The following is a 21830-nucleotide window of genomic DNA, read 5'->3' as shown; positions in this document are numbered from 1 at the left end:
TCACATGGCATAATTTTATCTAATGAGTTACGCTAACCTTGTGTAATATTCATAAGAGCTGAAGGATGGGAGGAAGGCTGGAAATTGATATACAGCAGTAATCTGTAAGCAGAAATTTGAACACAGACAGATTATTCTTTGTCTGAAAGACATTTGCGCCTCCCCCAAACATACCATGCTGGCTCAGATCATTTCTTTCACATTGTCCATTTCAGCAGATCCTGAAACTATGGTAGATGAGTACCCGGGCTAGCGCAGACACAATACAGCAGGGATCATCAACTAGATTCAACCGCAGGTCTATTTTTTTCTTGAGTGGATGGTCCGGAGAGCTGGAACATAATTAAGCAATAAGGCCCGAGGGGGTGTGGTATATGGCCAATATACCACGGCTAAGGGCTGTTCTTATTCACGAAGCAACGCAGAGAGCCTGGATACAGCCCTTAGCCATGGTATATTGCCCATATACCACAAACCCCTGAAGTGCTTTTTTGCTATTCTAAAAGTAATTAGATCAGTAAAAATACATGTTTTGTCATACCCATGGTATACCATGGCTGTCAGCCAATCAACATTCAGGGTTCGACCCACCCAGTTTATAATAACAAATAATTTGTCAACTGCAAATTGACTGCAAGAAGCAAACAGATATGTTTGACTAAAACATAATACTTTCAAACATTGCTTATATTTTTATACAATCATGTGTCTCTTTATTATACGTGGGAATAGTAGGGAACAGACTTCTTAAATTAAAATCACTTGGAGCTCATTCCCTTGTGTCCAACAAAGATAGAAAATATATGCACATACAGTGCTGTCGCAAAGTATTCAGACCCCTTGACTTTTTCCACATTTTGTTTTCCTACAGCCTTATTCTAAAATGTATTAAATAGTTTTTTTCCCCTCATCAATCTAGACACAATACCCCATGATGACAAAGCAAAAACTAGGTTTTAGAAATGTTTGCAAATTTCTGAAAATTAAACTGAAATATATCATTTACATAGGTATTCAGACCCTTTACGCAGTACTTTGTTGAAGCACCTTTGGCAGCGATTACAGCCTCGAGTCTTCTTGGGTATGAAAAATAACAAGCTTGACACACCTGTATTTGGGGAGTTTCTCCCATTCTTCTCTGCAGATCCTCTCACACTCTGTCAGGTTGGAGGGGGAGCGTTGCTGCACAGCTATTTTCAGGTCTCTACAGAGATGTTCGATCAGATTCAAATCTGAGCTTTGGCTGGGCCACTCAAGGACATTCAGAGACTTGTCCTGAAGCCCCTCCTGAGTTGTCTTGGCTTGTGTGTTTAGGGTTGTTGTCCTGTTGGATGGTGAACCTCCACCCCAGTCTGAGGAAGTTTTGTTCAAGGATCTCTCTGTACTTTGCTCGGTTCACCTTTGCCTCGATCCTGACAAGTCTCCCAGTCCCTGCCACTTAAAAACATCCCCACAGCGTGATGCTGCCACCACCGTACTTCACCGTAGGGATGGTGCCAGGTTTCCTCCAGACGTGACGCATGGCATTCAGGCCAAAGAGTTCAATCTTGCTTTCATCAGACCAGAGAATGTTGTTTCTCATGGTCTGAGAGTCTTTAGGTGCCTTTTTGCAAACTCCAAGCAGGCTGTCATGTGCCTTTTACTGAGGAGTGGCTTCTGTCAGTAAAGGCCTGATTGGTGGAGTGCTGCAGAGATGGTTGTCCTTCTGGAAGGTTCTCCCATCTCCACAGAGGAACACTGGAGCTCTGTCAGAGCGACCATCGTGTTCTTGGTCACCTACCTGATCAAGGCCCTTCTCCCTCGATTGCTCAGTTTGACCGGCAGGCCAGCTCTAGGAAGAGTCCAAACTTCATCCATTTTGGGGACTTTCAATGCTGCAGAAATGTTTTGGTACCCTTCCCCAGATCTGTGCCTCAACACAATCCTGTCCCCTGAGCTCTACGGACAATTCCTTCGACCCCATGGCTTTGTTTTTGCTCTGATATGCACTATCAATTTAGGGACTTTTATATAAACAGGTGTGTGCCTTTTCAAATCATGTCCAATCAATTCATTTTACCACAGGTGGACTCCAAACAAGTGGTAGAAACATCAAGGATGATCAATGGAAACAGGATGCACCTGAGCTCAATTTCGAGTCTCATAGCAAACTGTCTGACTACTTATGTAAATAAGGTATCTGTTTTTTATTTTCGCCTTTGTCATTATGGGGTATTGTGTGTAGATTAAAAAAAAAATGTAATGGATTATTTTACCCCTTTTTCCTTCCCAATTCTGTGGTATCCAATTGGTAGTTACAGTCTTGTCCCATCGCTGCAACTCCCGTACGAACTCGGGAGAGGTGAAGGTCAAGAGCCATGCGTCCTCTGAAACACAACCCAGCCAAGCCGCAATGCTTCTTGACACAATGCACGCTTAACCCAGAAGCCAGCTGCACCAATGTGTCGGAGGAAACACCGTACACCTGGCGACCGTGTCAGCGTGCACTGCGCCCGGCCTGCCACAGGAGTTGCTAGTGCACAATGGGACAAGAACATCCCTGCCACCCAAACCCTCCCCTAACCCAGACGACGCTGGGCCAATTATGCGCCACTCCATGGGTCTCCTTGTCGCGGCTGGCTGAGACAGAGCCTGGACTCAAACCAGGATCTCTAGTGGCACAGCTAGCACAGTGATGCAGTGCCTTACACCACTGATTCACTCGGGAGCCTTGTGTGTAGATTTCTGAGGAGTTTTTTTATTTAATCAATTTTAGAATAAGGTTGTAACGTAACAAAATGTGGAAAAAGTCAAAGTCTGAATACTTTCCGTAGGCACATATATATATATATATATATATATATTGCTCAGAAGACTTGGGGAGCCAAATAAAACCACCTAAATTCGGCCCACCAGACAGTTGGGTAACCCTGCAGTTCAACTTGGCTTGACTCGGTTATGAATTAACCGATATAGTTGAGTCAGTTGTTCCATTTCTATTCAATAGAACATGTAGTCCTTTAATATGGGTCTCCCAAGTGGTGCAGTGGTCTAAGGCACTGTATCTCAGTGCTAGAGGCATCACTGCAGACCCTGGTTTGACTCCAGGATGTATCACAACCGGATGTAATTGGGTGGCGCACAATTGGCCCAGCGCCGTTAGGATTTGGCTGGGGTAGGCTGTCATTGTAAATAAGAATTTGTTCTTAACTGACTTGCATAGTTAAATAAACAAATAAATATAGCTATCATGACAACTCTGATGTCATCATGACACAAAGCACCCTGAGAGTTTGCCTGGGTTTGGAACACTAGTTTTTGACTGGCTTTTTTGGCAGAGTGAATTACTCCCACTACAGTTGTGTTGAAACATTTTGTCTTCTACCTGAATACTTAAATTTCAAGAGGGCAGCAATTGCCATGGTAACTGCCTCATTAAGGAAGCCTCTTCAAAAATGGAGAGGGAGATGGAGAGACAATCAGCCCGTTGTAATGGAGGAGAGGAGGAAAGGAGCACACTCAACCCACACTAGCTCACTCCTGGCCAGTCTCTGAGCAGGAGGAGAGGTCTCATCCCTTAGAACTCCCATGCTTAACTCTCATTAGATTCAAACCCTGTATAACAAGGCTCTATACTTTGTGGATGTTTCTGTAAGGAAACTCCAGGAATTCCTAGTCCTTTCCAGACCTTATCAAGTATTTCAGCTTAGAGTTAACCAAGTGAACTGTGTGTCTGTGAGAGATAGAGAGAGAGAAATACACACTCACCTCATCCAGACAACGTTCATACTGCTTCCTCTGGTTGTCGTTCTCCATCGTCAATGCTGAGTTCTCCGCCTGTAATAGCAAACACCTCCAGATAAACTGAATATGTACACAAAAAACACCTTCACATGTGTCCATATTCTAAATATATATCTGTGAACAATTCCAGTCTTCCAGATAAAGATACCACGTGTATACAACGTATACACATCGTCTCTTGACTGAGCTGAAGGTAACCCCAGTGCTTCTTAAGATGGTCATGCCATGAGATTTTACTTCTAACCAAATGAATTAGAGCAAGCCTTTCATCTCATTAACTGTCCATCACATGAACTGTCCAGAACATATACTAACAGAATTCTGACCCGAGTTACATGCCCGTAACTTAACACAGATTCACATGAATGTCTGAGGTTAAAAGTTATTGTAAAGTGCCCTTATCCCAGTGTTTCTTCTATTGAGTCTCACTACTCCAAGGTCTGTGCAATTCCTCCAGTTCATCTCTATTAAAACATGTCAGCGTCGTCCGGGTTAGGGGAGGGTTTGGGCGGCAGGGATGTTCTTGTCCCATCGCGCACTAGCGACTCCTGTGGCGGGCCCGTGCGCAATGCACGCTGACACGGTCCCCAGGTGTACGGTGTTTCCTCCGACACATTGGTGCGGCTGGCTTCCGGGTTAAGCGGGCATTGTGTCAAGAAGCAGTGCTGCTCGGCTGGGTTGTGTTTCGGAGGACGCACGGCTCTCGACCTTCACCTCTCCCGAGTCCGTACGGGAGTTGCAGCGATGGGACAAAACTGCAACTACCAATTGGATACCATGAAATTGTGGTAAAAAATGAAAATAATAGGAAAGACAAAGAAAAGAAGAGAGATTTTTAAATAACCCTTGACACAATGCTGTAAATTCAAACGGCTCATTGCTGACTTTTGGCTGGTGATCCAGGTTGTTTAGTTCTCCAGGTGTGTTCATATGACCTACTGTGTGGAGTTATTGCCTAGCACTGGTTCTGGAATGGTGAACGTATGAGCAACATTCATTTAAAAAAAGTGGTCATATAAATCACAACAGTGTCTGAAAAGAAGGCAAAGTGCTTCTGAGGAGAAAGAGATCGTAGGACACTGATAGATCATAGGACACTGAGGGGTTGGGTTAAATGCGGAAGACACATTTCATTTGAATGCAATCAGTTGTGCAACTGGTACCCCTTTCCCTTCACTTGGAGTTAAAAAGGCCAACGAAGTCATAGAGCCTATAAGACTATCCCATTTAAAGGTCACAGAAATCCAAGTTACGAGCTTGAACTTTGAGGTAGGGGCCTTGTAAGATATGGGCTGGGTGGGGCCTGATTCTGCTATTAATGTAATATCACTTCACCTTTCCAAATGAGTCTTATTGATTTACAAGCTGTACTCATTTGCCGATCATTCCACTACTTTCTTGCGTTATCCAGGCCTTCCATTTTGATTGACATGCAGTTAACACAGTTTCAACCCTGTCTCACTCCTTTGACTCCTCAGCAAGCAAATGTGAAACAAATGACTTTTTGGTTGAGGTGGTGAAGAGAATCAAATGAGAGGCTTCTCCAGACAGTCAGCACAGTGGGCTGGATCTGTGTTTATTTTTTTATTGACTCACTTTCATATGCAGCAAATTGTTCATTGCACATTCCACATGCTTCCAAGTGTGCCTTTACGGCTGGAAAACTAGGAAAGTAGTTTGAAATTAAATGGAAAAACATGTCAGGTCAATGAGTTTCAGTCTAAAAGTGTAATTACATGTATAATTTAAAGGGATAGCATCCACCGTGAAAATATGAGTCTGAAAGTCTGAAAATATACAATAGGGTGTACAGAGGCAGACAAGTTAATCAATGTAATTCAAGAAGCCAGTTTATCTAATGGCATTACTAAAGAAGTCAAGGTCATGATTGCATGCTAAATGGAATTTGGATATCGTCCTCCTGAGATGTCCTCAATTCCAGATGAATTTCATTATAATAAAATTAAAACTATGAAGGCTACTGCTGAGTTAGATGACAATGTTTTCATTAATCCAGTCTAATTCATGGATGGATATAATAGTCCATTACTCCTGCTGATCCCTTGATCATCAATATATCTGATAGGCCTAAATCACAGTCACACAGGGTGGGGCACAGTTATGAAATCCTTTCTGTATGAACTGGTAAAGCAAAGGTAGACAAAAAAAAACTTTGTCATACTATTTCTCCTAAAAGTATGTGTTTTATGTAGTGCATGAATCCCTAACTTTTCCTGGTTCATAACAAAGGATGGTAAAAATGTATTTGTCAGAGCATCACTATTCCACATGTATGTATTTCAGGGAAAAAACAGATCACTATTGCTGATCTGGGATCTGCAGACAGATGGTAAGTTCTATTAGCTTTCTGTAGAGCAGGTGTGATTAAGGAATACTATCACAGGATCATGGGCATGGAATCATTTCTGGGTAACAATTAAGTACCATACTGTGATTGCTTTCAATTAAAATTGTCATAAAGAAGAATTAAAAAAAAGTCTTATCAAAGAGCAATTTCTCAAGCAATTTTGCTAAGACTGTCTGGGAGTGTTTTCAGGTTTGGAACTCTCTTTCTTATTGCTCTATTAGCCAATTTACTGCCTGGTGATGTCACCAGGCAGGCCAAAATTCCATCCCACTACAACAGGCTTAAATTTCATGCACTCTTTTCAAACAGCTCTTACACTAAAAGGGCATTATCATCATTTTCTGAATTTCAATGTATTATTCCAACTTTATAATGTGGAAATATATATAAAACACAGCAAAATCATGTTTTTGACTGCACTGGGCCTTCAACTACCTTGTCAGTGATTGAATTATCACACACAGGATATGACTAAGTACTGTCAAGTCAGACCCAGTCTTCTCTCCGTGAATCAGGGCTGGATTACTGAACAGGTACGCAGGGACCCCGGAAGTACCTTTTACTCAGGTCTTTTTACATATAAATTACTAAATGAACAGAATGAATAGAGTAGAAAATTACAATTGTCATCTTATTTTTTCACCAAGCTTCTGTCTGCTTTAACCTGGAACTATGTATTCAATGAGCTCTTAGCTCGTAATGGAATCAGCCATGATTGACGGTCTAAGGAATGATACCTGGCAGCTATAACAGACAGAGTTAATGTGTATAGTTTTCAAAGTGTTTCTATCCGCTTTAGTACAATGCCCGATGCAATATCGTATCCTCATACAATTCTGAAGAATTTAAAAAGTTCTCTTTGTGGGCCATATTCAGACTAAAGATACAAGCAGGCGCAGGCTTTTTCTCCAGCCAAGCAGCAACACACCTAATTCAACTAACCATAGCAGGACCTATTGGCCTTGATTAGTAGAATCAAGTGTTTCTGCTTGGTGGGAGAGAAAGCCTCCAAGATTGTCTGTCCCTGACCTACATACAAGTAACATCATTGTGACTGGCACTGTATTTACTTTTCATTTATGCTTAAATCATGATCTTAATGATATAATACAAATGAAGCATGTGCCAATGTGAGTGTGCTTCAAATTCCTGACCAACTTCGATTACAACCAAGTATATGATATTACAGCAAAAAATAAACCATGGTAATTCACCCTATGAAGTAATTCTTATCCATAATTGAGGATGGAGAGAGGTACTAACTGGAGAAGAGACCCTACCGTGCCTGAGCTTACCTCCAGGGCCTGCAGTCGCTCTAGAAGGGGCTTGGCCTCGTGGGAGTCCTCCTCATGTCCACTACTGCTGGCTCCTGGAGATTTGGGCCTCCTCTCTATCAAAGGGGGTGTTGGGCCCTCCAGACTGTTCTGCTGTTTCCACATCTCCTCCAGGAGTTTGTTCTAAACCATTGAAAGAGGGGTTGGAGAGAAACACAGAGCTGTTGAAACAGTTGCATTGCCTATTGGAACTAAGGGGGTATGTGCCTCGTCAATTTTCTCCAACCTACAAGATACACATAGTATTAATGGAAAGATCTTGAATTTGGCCATCATTTGCAGATTTTATTTAATCATATACAGTAGGTGAACTGCTATTCTGTATTTGCAATTTGCTGTATAGAGATGTAGCTACAAGCACTGTGCAGGAGTGCAAATTAAGACTTCCAATTCATTGTACTTTGACTCCTTCCAAGAAAATCAATCACAGGATTTGTTTGATGTTATATTTCATATTCTGTAGCTGCCTCTTCACAATTATAGTTAGTTTGATAGCCACCACTAGGTTACTTCTTATTTTTCTGGCTGCTCATTTAACTGGTTTTCCACCTTAACTCATATGGGTGTCTTTGGTTGACCCCCCAATATTTATTAATTGAACCATAGAGATAATAAATCCCAATTTTTCTAACATTATGAAAAATGGGACCCAAGATGTTACAAAAACATCAACATTTATGAAAGTCTCCTTCCTTGCATCAATCCATGAAGTCTTGTGAACTGCTGTTTAAAAATGCATTGTGAATTATGAGGCTTATTTGCATTTGTAATACGCTTCGTTGGTTTTTATGTCAAGCACTTTTACCCTCGCTACCTACACCAATCAATTGCATGAGGACTAATCGAAAAGATAGAGGTGTGGGTGCATAGTATGCCGTCTAGTCTACAAAACGTCATGGCCTCATCTCGATTTAGTGTTCATCACATTGCAACTTTCTCAGAACCAAGCAACCATCCATTAGACAATTAGTAAGGCCTACAGGCAAGCATAGTTGGCTCATAATGACTTGCAGTGTAGTAATGAAATACAGTGTAGTCCTGTGTGGCTCAGTTGGTAGAGCATGGTGCTTGCACCGGCAGCGTGGTAGGTTTGTTTCCCACAGGGGACCCGTATGAAAAAGTATAACAATGTATGCATTCAGTACTGTAAGTTGCTCTGGATAAGAATTGCGCACTATAATGGAACCACTTCCCATTAATCCTGATTAGGAATATGTTACAGGTACTTGAATATTTGCTGAAGACCTCACATTGGGTTAATCTTATACATATGTCATGGTAAAATGTCACTGCATTGTATTTTAAGAACCTGGCCTTTTGAACCAGTTGGTAGCACTCCCCAGCTTATTAACTCCTTTGGGACTGTGGTTAGCATACTTGCCTTGGGGCCAGGTGACCAAGGTTCAAATACCACCAGTGGTGGTACTTACTCCTGGTGGTAGCTGCATTAGTGTCAGAATGTATGACTGGCCTAAGATGCTATATGACAGTTGTCAGGAGATTTGATAGCATCTAACCTAAGGGTTGCCACTCTTCCCTCTATCTCTTCTGGATGCCCCATCACCATGCTACTGTATACAGTACAACATTTCAGGGGATTGCCAATGATTGGACATTTCAGAAAGTTATTCTTTAAAATACAATATGATTTTATTTTTTATGGATTGTTCACAGCCTTTTATCTAACACTGTTTATAAAGGAACCTGTAGGGTGATTTATCAAGGGTTGCATACTTGCATAATAAAATATTTTGTTTATTTAATAAAATTAACAGAAAGCAAGTAAGAACAAATATGGTCAATGTTCTACCTTGTAGGCCTTCATAAGGTCCAGTGGATCCACGCTGGGGCCCTCCAGTGTGTCCTGGTTCTGTAGCAGGCTCCTCACAGTCTCCTCCATACTGCAGGCACACAGAGCATTGGGACCAATCAGAACATAGACCATACAATAAACAAGCCTGTTTTACAACAGGGCATGCAAAAGAAAATGATTAGTCCATCCATTTCAGTCAGTTTTCATTCTATTTGGTGCCTAATGAACCCAACCCAGGTTCCAATATGGGAACAATAGGCTAGTTCAGGTCTATTTCTGGATCAAAAAGGGGATTAGGTGGTGAGCATGGCAGGGGGCGTGGCAATGGTAGCGATCGACCCGTCGACGAGACTGAATTTCTCTACTCCCCCCCCCCCCCCCCCCCCCCATCTTGCCAGTCTAGAGATATTTTTGAATTTTGTGGCCAATTTTCTGTCATTCTAACATTTTCTCCATGGAGCTGAGAGACATTTTTACAATTTAAAGCTAATTTCCTGCAATTATACACATTGTGCCAAGGAGCTGAGAGAACATTTTGCAGTTTTAAAACGAATTTTATGTAATTCTGCCATGGCTAATGCTGTGTTCTTCTGCTCAAACACAGGGATGGACTTAAGCTGCCCGCTAGCCGGTGGCTAGTACTTTTCAGACAAGGCTAGTTGTAAATGTGGTAAACTAGCCTGCCTACTACTGAAATGTTGTCTTTTCAAATATCTCATGGAACATATTTTGGACCAGGGCTAGTAAAATATTGCAGTCTACTAGCCCAGCTGGCCAGTGCCAAAAAACTAAAATGACATCCATACTCAAAGATTATAACAAAATCAATACTGCTAAATTCATTGTTTTTGGAATTTTCAATTCTCCCTGACTATCTAGCTTGGTGATTGTTGGTTCTCAAAGATGAGAAAAATACACTCAGTGGTCAGTTTATTAGGTACAACACCCTGTGGCTGCGGCTTGCTTTATGAAGCAGGCAGATAGGTATCAATGCATTCAGTTAGTGTTCGATTGAATGTTAGAATGGGCCAAACAAGTGTCCTAGATGATTTTTAACTTGGTATGATCATTAGTGCCAGGCACGCCGGTTCCAGTATTTAAGAAAAAAAAACTCCTAGGCTTTTCAAGCACAACAGTGTCTAAGGTTTACCGAGAATGGTGCAACAAACAAAAACATCCAGTCAGAGGAAGTCCTGTAGGCGAAAACAGCTTGTTAATGAGAGGTCGAAGAGGTCGAAGGAGAATGGAAAGAATCGTGCAAGCTAACAGCCGGGCCACAAACAGGCAAATAACGGAACACTACAACTGTGGTGTGCAGTATGACATCTCGGAAATCACAGCGGTCCTCGTCACAGATGGGCTATTACAGCAGAAAACCACATCGGATTTCACTCATATCAGCTGAAAACAAGAAGAAATGGGTCAAGTGGGCACCAACACTGGAATATTGAGGAGTAGAAAAACATTGCATGGTCTGACAAATACCGGTTCCTTTTGCGTCATGCTGATGGCAGAGTCAGGATTTGGCATAAGCAGCATGAGTCCATGATCCCATCCTGCCTGGTGTCAACACTACAGGCTGGTAGAGGTAGTGTAAGGGTGTGGGGAACATTTTCCTGGCACACGTTAGGTCCGTTGATACCAATTGAGCAACGTTTCCATGCCACAAAGAACTAAGGCTGTTCTGGAGGCAAAGGTGGGTCTGACCGGTACTAGAGAAACTGGCAACTAAGTTTACATAGGTATTTTATCTTTTCTATGTACATGTATACAGTACCAGTCAAAAGTTTGGACACATCTACTCATTCAAGGGTGTTTCTTTATTTTTACTGTTTTCTACATTGTACAATAATAGTGAAGACATCAAAACTATGAAGCTGTCATCAAGGTGTCTACTTTGAAGAATCTCAAATATGTTTTGATTTATTTAACACTTTTTTTGGTTACTACATGATTCCATATGTGTTATTTCATAGTTTTGATGTCTTCACTATTATTCTACAATGTAGAAAATATAAATAAAATAAAGAAAGACTATTGATGAGTAGGTGTGTCCAAACTTTTGACTGCTACTGTATATATATAATTTATTTGTATTTACACTACCAATCAAGTTGGTCGCTTAGAAATGTCCTTGTTTTTTAAAGAAAAGCACATTTTTTGTCCATTAAATTAACATAAAATTGATCATAAATACAGTGTATGGAATAGGCGTACAGAGGCCCATTATCAGCAACAATCACTCCTGTGTTCCAATGGCACATTGTTTTAGCTAATCCAAGTTTATCATTTTAAAAGGCTAATTGATCATTTAGAAAACCCTTTTGCAATTATGTTAGCACAGCTGAAAACTGTTGTTCTGATTAAAGAAGCAATAAAACTGTCCTTCTTTAGACTACTTGAGTATCTGGAGCATCAGCATTTGTGGGTTCGATTACAGGCTCAAAATGTCCAGAAACAAAGAACTTTCTTCTGAAACTCATCAGTCTATTCTTGCTCTGAGAAATGAAGGCTATTCCATGTGAGAAATTGCCAAGAAACTGAAGATCTCGTGCAACGCTGTATACTACTCCCTTCACAGAACAGCGCAAACTGTCTCTAACCAGAATAGAAAGAGGAGTGGGAGGCCCCGGTGCACAACTAAGCAAGAGGACAAGTACATTAGAGTGTCTAGTTTGAGAAACAGACACCTCACAAGTCCTCAACTGGCAGCTTCATTAAATAGTACCCGCAAAACACCAGTCTCAATGTCAACAGTGAAGAGGCGACTCCAGGATGCTGGCCTTCTAGGCAGAGTTGCAAAGAAAAAGCCATATCTCAGACTGGCCAATAAAAATAAAAGATTAAGATGGGCAAAAGAACACAGACACTGGACAGAGGAAGTTCGGAAAAAGTGTTATGGACAGACATATATAAGTTTGAGGTGTTCGGATCACAATGAAGAACATTCGTGAGACGCAGAAAAAATGAAAAGATGCTGGAGGAGTGCTTGACGCCATCTGTCAAGCATGATGGAGGCAATGTGATGGTCTGGGGGGGGGCATTGGTGGTAGTAAAGTGGGAGATTTGAACTGGGTAAAAGGGATTTTGAAGAAGGAAGGCTATCACTCCATTTTGCAACACCATGCCATATCCTGTGGATGGCGCTTAATTGAAGCCAATTTCCTCTTACAACAGAACAAGGACCCAAAGCACAGCTCCAAACAATACAAGAACTATTTAGGGAAGAAGCAGTCAGCTGGCCAGCACAGTCACCGGATCTCAACCCTATTGAGCTGTTGTGGGAGCAGCTTGACAGTATGGTACGTAAGAAATGCTCATGGGAGGTGCTTCAGGAAGCATGGGGTGAAATCTCTTCAGATTACCTCAACAAATTGACAACTAGAATGCCAAAGGCCTGCAAGGCTGTAATCGCTGCAATTGGAGGATTATTTGACTAAAGCAAAGTTTGAAGGACACAATTATTATTTCAATTAAAAATCAATATTTATAACCTTGTCAACGTCTTGACCATATTTCCTATTCATTTTGCAACTTATTGCATGTATGTTTACTTGGAAAACAAGGACATTTCTAAGTGGCCACAAACTTTTGAACGGTAGTGTATATGTTTTACACTGTTTGGACTTAGGTGGCCCAAAGAAAGGCTTAGGCGGCCTGCCCAATGATTGCAATGGCAGAAACATTCCTGTAGTTTATCAGTAGAGGGAGAAATGCATAATAGCACAAGTCATGAGGCTGATATTGGATGCGCTTCAGATCGACACCCAGGATAGTGTCAACCAACACAAGAAAGTAATACTTTATTCTAAGGGACACATAAGACATAGCTATTTCACAGCTGACATAGCCATCATGTAACAATTATGAATGCATAGTGTAACCACATTATCAAAACCTCCTAACTAACAACAAGTAGCCTACAAAGGGGCCATCAGTCGCCTATTGTATCCATGCTTTAAATTTCTCTACTGGTGAATGCTTTGCCCATCAGTTAGTAACCTTTGCAAACAACCATCATGCTAGCTGACATGTGCGCTCTTACTCCTCATTAAACTGGCAGATCCTTGTTTACTGGTTTATAATTGCTTTCCCTTAGAGCGATGGATGTTTGAGAGACACTGACCGCGCTTCGCATAACGTCGTACTCAGTGACATTTTGCCCAGTCATTTCCATAGCAACCCTTCTCTGCTTGATGCATGTGGCACGGATATTAGTCCAACCCAGCTAACTGTGACCAGGCCTTTGACAGTCTTGCCAGGCAACACTTTCAGAGAGAGTCTTGGATATTGGAAATTAACACTGTCACTGACCTGAAACCCACCCAGCAAATGAAAAGGAGGAGTGAGGCCACTAACAGTATGCTTGATTAGGAGGAAATTACAAATTCCATGAATTTTAGCTAGAAAGAAATGGGGGATAGAAATAAATAAAACAATAAATGAAAGTAACGTAATTCATTAATGCAACAATGCTACACAGTTGTAGTTTCACAGTACTTTATCCTAAGATACATTTAATTCATTATATTTATTAGAGAAAAGTACTAAGAACAACGGATTCACTGTGTGACAGTTTGTGGTTACATAAGCATAGAAATTGCTGAGCTGCATCAAAGGTTTACATAATAATGTACTTTACTAAAATAATTTTCACATTGCTCTCCCTCATTGATTTCTTTCCATGACGTTTAGCCATAACCTCTTCTCAACCCTGCTGAGGGAGCAGCAGCCTCTTCTTAGAGGCTGCAGCTCCAGGCTGTCTGACATCTCTGTTTCCTTAGGTGGTTAAATATAATGGAAGGCTGTTGATCGCCACACTGATAGGTAGTTATCCGAATCTGCAAAAACAATTTTATTGCTAACCATCATACTGGACACTCCATCCCCCCTTTCCCTGCTCTCCATTCACTTGTCACACTGACTGACCTTGACACTCGGGCTAACCTAGTGCAAACCAGATGGGATGGCGTATCGCAGCTGAATACTGTGGTTACCATGCTGGTTAAGTGTGCCTTGAATTCTAAATAAATCACAGTGTCACCAGCACCCACACCATAACACCTCCTCCATGCTTCACGGTGGGAACCCAGCCTGGTGCTTTGTGTCACAAAGTATCACATCACGGTTTCATTCACAGATATCACTGTTTCATTCAATGTATTCCATACCAGTCTCACTAGCCTTCCCTGTGGCTCAGTTGGTAGAGCATGGTGTTTGCAATGCCAGCATGGTGTGTGCAACGCCAGGGTTGTGGGTTTGATTCCCACGGGGGGCCAGTACAAAAAAAATTACAAAAATGCATGTATTCACTACTGTAAGTCGCTCTGGATAAGAGCGTCTGCTAAATGACTAAAATGTAAATGTACTACATCTCAGCTATATCTCATTCATATCCCCATCTCAGTGCTTTTCCATTTATCACAGCTTTTTTAGGTGGTGGATCAGCTTTAATATTGCAAATAGATTGTGGCTTCTATCAATGTGTCACGGTTGTCGTCTGGAATGGAGGACCAAAACGCAGCAGGAATGTGGATGCTCATCTTGTATATTTATTTAAATAACAAGAACACCAAAACAAACTCACGAACAACAAACACAGTCTTGTCAGGCTCACACTCAGCAAAACAAGAAACAAACACATACCCATATATAGGACTCTAAATCAGAGGCAATGAGAAAGCACCTGCCTCCAATTGAGAGTCCAACTCCCCATTAACCTAAACATAGAAATACAACTAACTAGACTAAACAGAGAAATACATAAACAAGGAACAGTGGCCAAAAACCCCGGAAAACATAAATCAATTACCCTTCTACCAAAAACACCACCCCGAACCACATAAAACAAATACCCTCTGCCACGTCCTGACCAAACTACAATAACAAATAACCCTTATACTGGTCAGGACGTGACACAGTGTAATTGCCTGCATTATTTCCAATCCCACATACAATTTTTTTTAGAAATATACTGTACCAGTCAAAAGTTTGGACACACCCCCTCATTCAAGGGGTTTTCTTTATTTTTACTATTTTCTACATAGTGGAATAATAGTGAAGAAACAGCAAAACTATGAAATAACACATGGAATCATGTAATAACCAAAAAAGTGTTAAACAATTCAAAATATATTTTATATTGGAGATGCTTCAAAGTAGCCAACCTTTGCCTTGATGACAGCGTTGCACACTCTTGGGATTCTCTCAACCAGCTTCATGAGGTAGTCACCTGGAATGCATTTCAATTAACAGGTGTGCCTTCTTAAAAGTTCATTTGCAGAATTTCTTTCCTTCTTAATGTGTTTGAGCCCATCAGTTGTGTTGTGACAAGGTAGGGCTGGTATACAGAAGATAGCCCTATTTGGTAAAAGTCCAAGTCCATATTATGGCAAGAGCAGCTCAAATAAGCAAAGAGAAATGACAGTCCATCATTACATTAAGACATGAAGGTCTGTCAATCAGAAACATTTCAAGAACTTTGAAAGTTTCTTCAAGTGTAGTTGCAAAAACCATCAAGCACTTTGATGAAACTGGCTCTCATGAGGACCGCCACAGGAAAGGAAGACCCAGAGTTTAAGTTTATTAGAGTTACCAGCCTCAGAAATTGCAGCCCAAATAAATGCTTCACAGAATTTAATTAACATACACATCTCAACATCAACTGTTCAGAGACAGCGTGAATCAGACCTTCATGGTCGAATTGCTCCAAAGAAGCCACTACTGAAGGACACCAATAAGAAAAATAAACTTGCTTGCACCAAGAAATACGAGCAATGGAAATTAGACCGGTGGAAATCTGACCTTTCATCTGATGAGTCCAAATTTGAGATTTTTGGTTCCAACCGCCATGTGTTTGTGAGACACAGTAGGTGAATGGACGATCTCTGCATGTGTGGTTCCCACCGTGACGCATGGAGGAGGAGGTGTTATGGTTTGGGTGCTGGATACACTGTCTGTGATTTATTTAGAATTCAAGGCACACTTAACCAGCATGGTAACCACAGCATTCAGCTGCGTACAGAGCTGCGTACATCCCATCTGGTTTGTGCTTAGAGGGACTATAATTTTTTTTTCAACAAGACAATGACCCAACACACCTCCAGGCTGTGTAAGGGCTATTTGTGATGGATTGCTGCATCAGATGACCTGGCCTCCACAATCACCTGACCTCAACCCAATTTAGATGGTTTGGGATGAGTTGGACCGCAGAGTGAAGGAAAAGAAGCCAACAAGTGCTCAGCATACATGGAAACTCCTTCAAGACTATGGGAAAAGCATTCCAGGTGAAGGTGGTTGAGAGAATGCCAAGAGTGTGCAAAACTGTCATCAAGTCAGTGTGGCTACTTCAAAGAATCTCAAATATAAAATATAAAAACGTTTTTGTTTACTACATGATTCCATATGTGTTATTTCATAGTTTTGATGTCTTCACTAATATTGTACAATGTAGAAAATAGTAAAAATAAAGAAAAACCCTTGAATGAGGGGCTGTGTCCAAACTTTTGACTGGTATTGTATATCGTTTTTACAATATATTTTTCTTTATTTTTCCCGAACCCTATCACCCCTCCCCTAAAGGGGGTAAACTATTGGACAACAACACTTATGCTTCTACTTCCAGCTTATACAGTACATACTATATACATTTTACAGACACAGTATATTTTACGAGTTATCTTTTGTTTGTTTTTAGTCCCGTCCTTCTGCTACCATCAACCCCTCCCATCTGTCTCTGAAGACCATCCAGTTTTGATTTCTATTTGCCATATATTTTTCAACTGGGCTGTGATGTTTCAGAAAAGTTCTGAACCTTTCTATTCTCATAGTTTGTAGGTTATAAAATTAAAGATAAATAATATAATAATACTCTTAGCAAATATGTTTATCGATTGACTGTGACTTTTCAGATCACCCAGTAGTGCTATTTGTAGAGTTAACTCCAGGTAAATGTTGCAATTCTTCAGCCATTCCTGAACCTGAGCCCAAAAACAAGCTTGGACAGTACCAAAATAAATTATCTAATGATTCGGGTCTCTTCATAGCAAATTCTGCAGAGCCGGGTTGGTTGTATCCCCGATATATAAAACATTCTATTTGTTGCAAGAATTTTGTATAATAATTTAAATTGAAAAACTAAGATTTGAATCCAGCGTTGTTTTGTGTATCAGTTCATAAATCATGTGCCATGGAATCGGTACGTTGAAAATCTCTTCCCAACTATTTAGCAATCTGTATGGCAAATCTGTATTTTTTTTGTCCTTAACTGAAACTGGTATACTTTTTTATTTGTCACAATTTTCTTTAACCATTTTAGTCTTTAACACAGGGAAGACAGATAAGTTCCTTACTTAACCCCCTTCCACTTGCCTCTTACATTTTTGCAGTAATGCTGAATAAATAACTGTCTGCTGTACGCGTCGCTCATTCTCGCTTTCAAACTGCACAAGTATTTTACATTCAGATAAAAAAGAGCACGCTTGCGTTTGGATAGAGCAGACATGTCCATATATTTTTGTTCGCTGCATGTTTGACATAACTCCACCCGTCCTATTTATGATTTCATTTACAAATATTATACCATTTTTAAAACAGTTTTTCCAAAAATAATAGTATATTTGATCAATTAGTATATTTGAGTTTAACCATAATATTTATTGTAATATTTGTTTTATCTTTACTGGTGGACTAAACTGAAATTACAACCAATTTTCTATGGCTTGTTTTAAAAATGGCTATATTTTGGAGATTATTTCATTTTCAAATAACCGAAAGTAAAAAGTTGTAATCTGAATAAGGGAAAAGGGTCATTATTGAGCATGGGGTGAGCCATTCTTACTTATCTGCTAGAGAACCAGTTCGGATTTAAGTATAGCTTTTGTATGGCTGAAGCCTTTAGTGAGTTGTGATGTCTTCACTAATGCTTTAATATTTAATCATTTCTGCCCTCCGAATTCATATTCATTATATAAATAGGCCAGTTTAATTTTGTCTGGCTTACCATTCCAAATAAAATAGAATAAGTTTTGCTCATATACACTGAACAAAAATATAAACGCAACATGTAAACAAAGTGTTGGTCCAATCTTTCATGAGCTGAAATAAAATATCACAGATATTTTCCATATGCACAAAAAGCTTATTTATCTAAAAATGTGTGCACAAATTTGTTTACATCCCTGTTAGTGAGCATTTCTCCTTTGCCAAGATAATCCATCCACCTGACAGTTGTGGCATATCATTAAACAGTGTGGTCATTACACAGGTGCACCTTGTGCTGGGGACAACAAAAGGCAGTTCTGTCTCAAAATGTGCAGTTTTGGCTCAGTGGCTCAGTTGGTAGAGCATAGCACTTGCAACGCCAGGGTTGTAGGTTCGATTACCACAGGGGACCAGTACCGTAAAAAGTACAAAGATGTATCTAAGTCGCTCTGGATAAAAGCGACTACAATGTAAATGTCATGTCTCACAAAAAAATGCCACAGATGTCTCAAGTTTTGAGGCAAGGTGCAATTAGCATGCTGACTGCAGGAATGTACACCAAATACACAAATGTTAATTTCTCTACCATAAACCTCCTGCAACGTCATATTACAGAATTTGTCAGTGTGTCCAACCAACCTCACAACCACAGACCACGTGTAACCACTCCACCCCAGGACCTCCACATCCGGCTTCTTCAGCTGCAGGATCATCTGAGACCAGTCACCCGAACAGCTGATTAAACTGAGTAGTATTTCTGTCTGAAATAAAGCCCTTTTGTGAGGAACAACTCATTCCGATTGGCTGGGCCTGGCTCCCCAGTGTGTGGGCCTATGCCCTCCCAGGCCCACCCATGGCTGTGCCCCTGCCCAGTCATAGGAAATCCATAGACTAGGGCCTAATGAATTTATTTCAATTGACTTATTTCCTTATATGAACAGTAACTCAGTAAAATCATTGAAATTGTTGCATGTTGAATTTATATTTTTGTTCAGTATAATTTTAAAAACAAGTCATTAGGTGTTGGCAGGGCCATAAGCAAATAGATAAACTGGGATATGACTAAAGAGTTAAATTAGGGTGATTTTTCCACAAATAGCCAGGTAATTTCCTTTCCTTGGTAGCAAGATCTATTTCTGCTAACTTTGTATTAAAATGTATTGTAGTGAGATCATATTTTTCTTTTGGGATATGAATACCAAGTATGTTCACTTCACCATCAGACCATTTTATTGGTAAACTACACAGTAATGTAAAAGTTGTATTTTTGGTGATCCAATACGTAATATAGTACAGTATAGTACACACCATTTGGTTGTAATTAGTTTAGAACAATTATCTAGATCCTCTATGAGGCTTTGGAGGGATCCAAATTGTGGATTTGAAAGAAAATATCTACCATCAGCGTACAATAACACCTTTGTTTTTAAGCCCTGGATTTCTAGCTCCTTGAAATTGTTGTTCTGATTTTAATAGCTAACATTTCAATGGCCATAATAAATAGATTTGCCGATAGTGGACAACCTTGTTTTACTCCTCTTGACAGTTCAATATTTTCTGAGAAGTAGCCATTATTTACTTTTTTTATTTCACCTTTATTTAACCAGGTAGGCCAGTTGAGAACAAGTTCTCATTTACAACTGCGACCTGGCCAAGATAAAGCAAAGCAGTGCGACAAAAACAACAACATAGAGTTACACATAAACAAACGTAGTCAATAACACAATAGAAAAATCAATGTACAGTGTGTGCAAATGTGGAAGAGTAGGGAGGTAAGGCAATAAATAGGCCATAGAGGCGAAATAATTACAATTTAGCATTAACACTAGAGTGATAGATGTGCAGATGATGATGTGCAAGTAGAGATACTGGGGTGCAAAAGAGCAAGAGGATAAGTAACAATATGGGGATGAGGTAGTTGGGTGTGATATTTACAGATTGGCTGTGTACAGATACAGTGATCAGTTTGCTGCTCTGACAGCTGATGCTTAAAGTTAGAGAGGGAGATATAAGAATCCAGCTTCAGTGATTTTTGCAATTCGTTCCAGTCATTGGCAGCAGAGAACTGGAAGGAAAGGCGTCCAAAGGAAGTGTTGGCTTTGGTGATGACCAGTGAAATATACCTGCTGGAGCGGGGGTTACTATACATAACTTTAACCCATTGTATAATAGATTCTCCAAAATGAAAATATTCCATGCATTTATATATACATTCCAATCATACTTCATCAAAAGCCTTTTCAACGACAGCTTTGTCTACTAAGCCTGGTTTCCCAGATTTTTCATAGTGTTCTAGTGTTTCCACTACTTGTCTTATATTCTCTCCAAGGTATCATCCATGTAAAAAAGCTTTCTGATTAGGATGAATAATATCGGACAGTACCTTTTTAATTATATGCACTAAGTGTAAGGAGCCTCCAATAAAATGTTTTTTAAATCAGACCTTCTTGTTGAGTACCTGATAATCTACCATTTTCATAGGAGTGGTTAAAACTTAATAATGGTCCTCTGAGTACATGAAAAAAGATTTGGTATACCTCCACTGGTATGCCATCCAGCCCTGGAGTTTTAATTGTATCAAGTTCCTCACCTGTAATTTGGTGTTCACATGAGTCTTTCTGTACAGCTGTTCATTTTACATTATGAATAGAAAAAAAGTCCTTACAATTAACTTTGGTTAGTGGAGATGGAGGAAACTGTAATGAAAACCTATATTTAAAGTACTTTGCTTCCTCTTTCAAAATATGGTTGGTGAATCATGGGTGGCTCCATCATTTGTAACAAGTTATAGTAAATTATTTTTGATAGCATTTCTATGTTGAAGATTAAAAAGAATTTGGTGCATTTTTTCCAATATTCCATCCAGTTCACTTAATTTTTTAAAATATATTACACTTGATCTTTCTTGAATAAGTTCCTCCCATTCTTTTTGTTTTTCCTATAACTTATTCTGTGCCTCTATGGTACAGTTTCTATTGATATCTGTACTGTTAGTCTCTCTATTTCCTTTGTTAATATGAATTATTTTGACCTAAATTGCTTTTGTTTTAAAGATGAGTATTGCATTGGCCTCTAAAGGCACACATAAAAGCTCCCATACAATAAGGTGATCTGCTGTACCTATGTCATGTTGGAAAAAGTCAGTTATAAATGCTTCTGTCCTGGTTAAAAACAAGTTGTCATCCAATAGGCTTTGATTCAATTTCCAACATCCTCGTCCACATGGAAATTCTGTCAGAGTAATGTATATGCCAATTATTTGATGGTCCTAGCGCATTTAGTCCCCTATCAACACTTTTTTTTACTTTTGGTGCCAGCAAGAATGACATAAGAAAGTAGTTAAGATGACCAGCTTGACTGAGCCTACGCCATGTATAGCTCACTAGGTCAGGATATTTAAGCCTCCATATATCCACTAGTTCCAATATATCCATGATATTCGTGATTTCCTTAAATGCATGAGGGTGATACTGTAGTTTGTAATGTGATTTCTTTTACCACCCATTGAGGTATTTAAAACTGTATTATAATCTCCCACCATAATAGTTGA

At 40.0% G+C, this 21830-nt stretch overlaps 1 protein-coding gene across 1 annotated transcript in view; it reads right to left on the bottom strand.

The window, feature by feature from the left end:
- Positions 1 to 21830, bottom strand: part of LOC106581696 (nck-associated protein 5) — a 157725-nt gene that overhangs the window by 80806 nt on the left and 55089 nt on the right. Inside the window, exons 3-5 of the mRNA XM_014163934.3 lie at positions 9296 to 9386; positions 7447 to 7608; positions 3748 to 3816 (exon numbers count right to left, since the gene is read on the bottom strand). Of these exons, the coding sequence (XP_014019409.2) occupies positions 3748 to 3816; positions 7447 to 7608; positions 9296 to 9386 (322 nt within the window). The remainder of the gene's footprint in view (positions 1 to 3747; positions 3817 to 7446; positions 7609 to 9295; positions 9387 to 21830) is intronic.

Source organism: Salmo salar, chromosome 21 (genome assembly GCF_965601325.2).
Source record: "Salmo salar chromosome 21, fSalSal1, whole genome shotgun sequence".
Classification (NCBI taxonomy): Eukaryota; Metazoa; Chordata; class Actinopteri; order Salmoniformes; family Salmonidae; genus Salmo; species Salmo salar.
The sequence above is the reverse complement of the archived record's forward strand: the minus strand, read 5'-3'. Positions and strand labels throughout refer to the sequence as shown.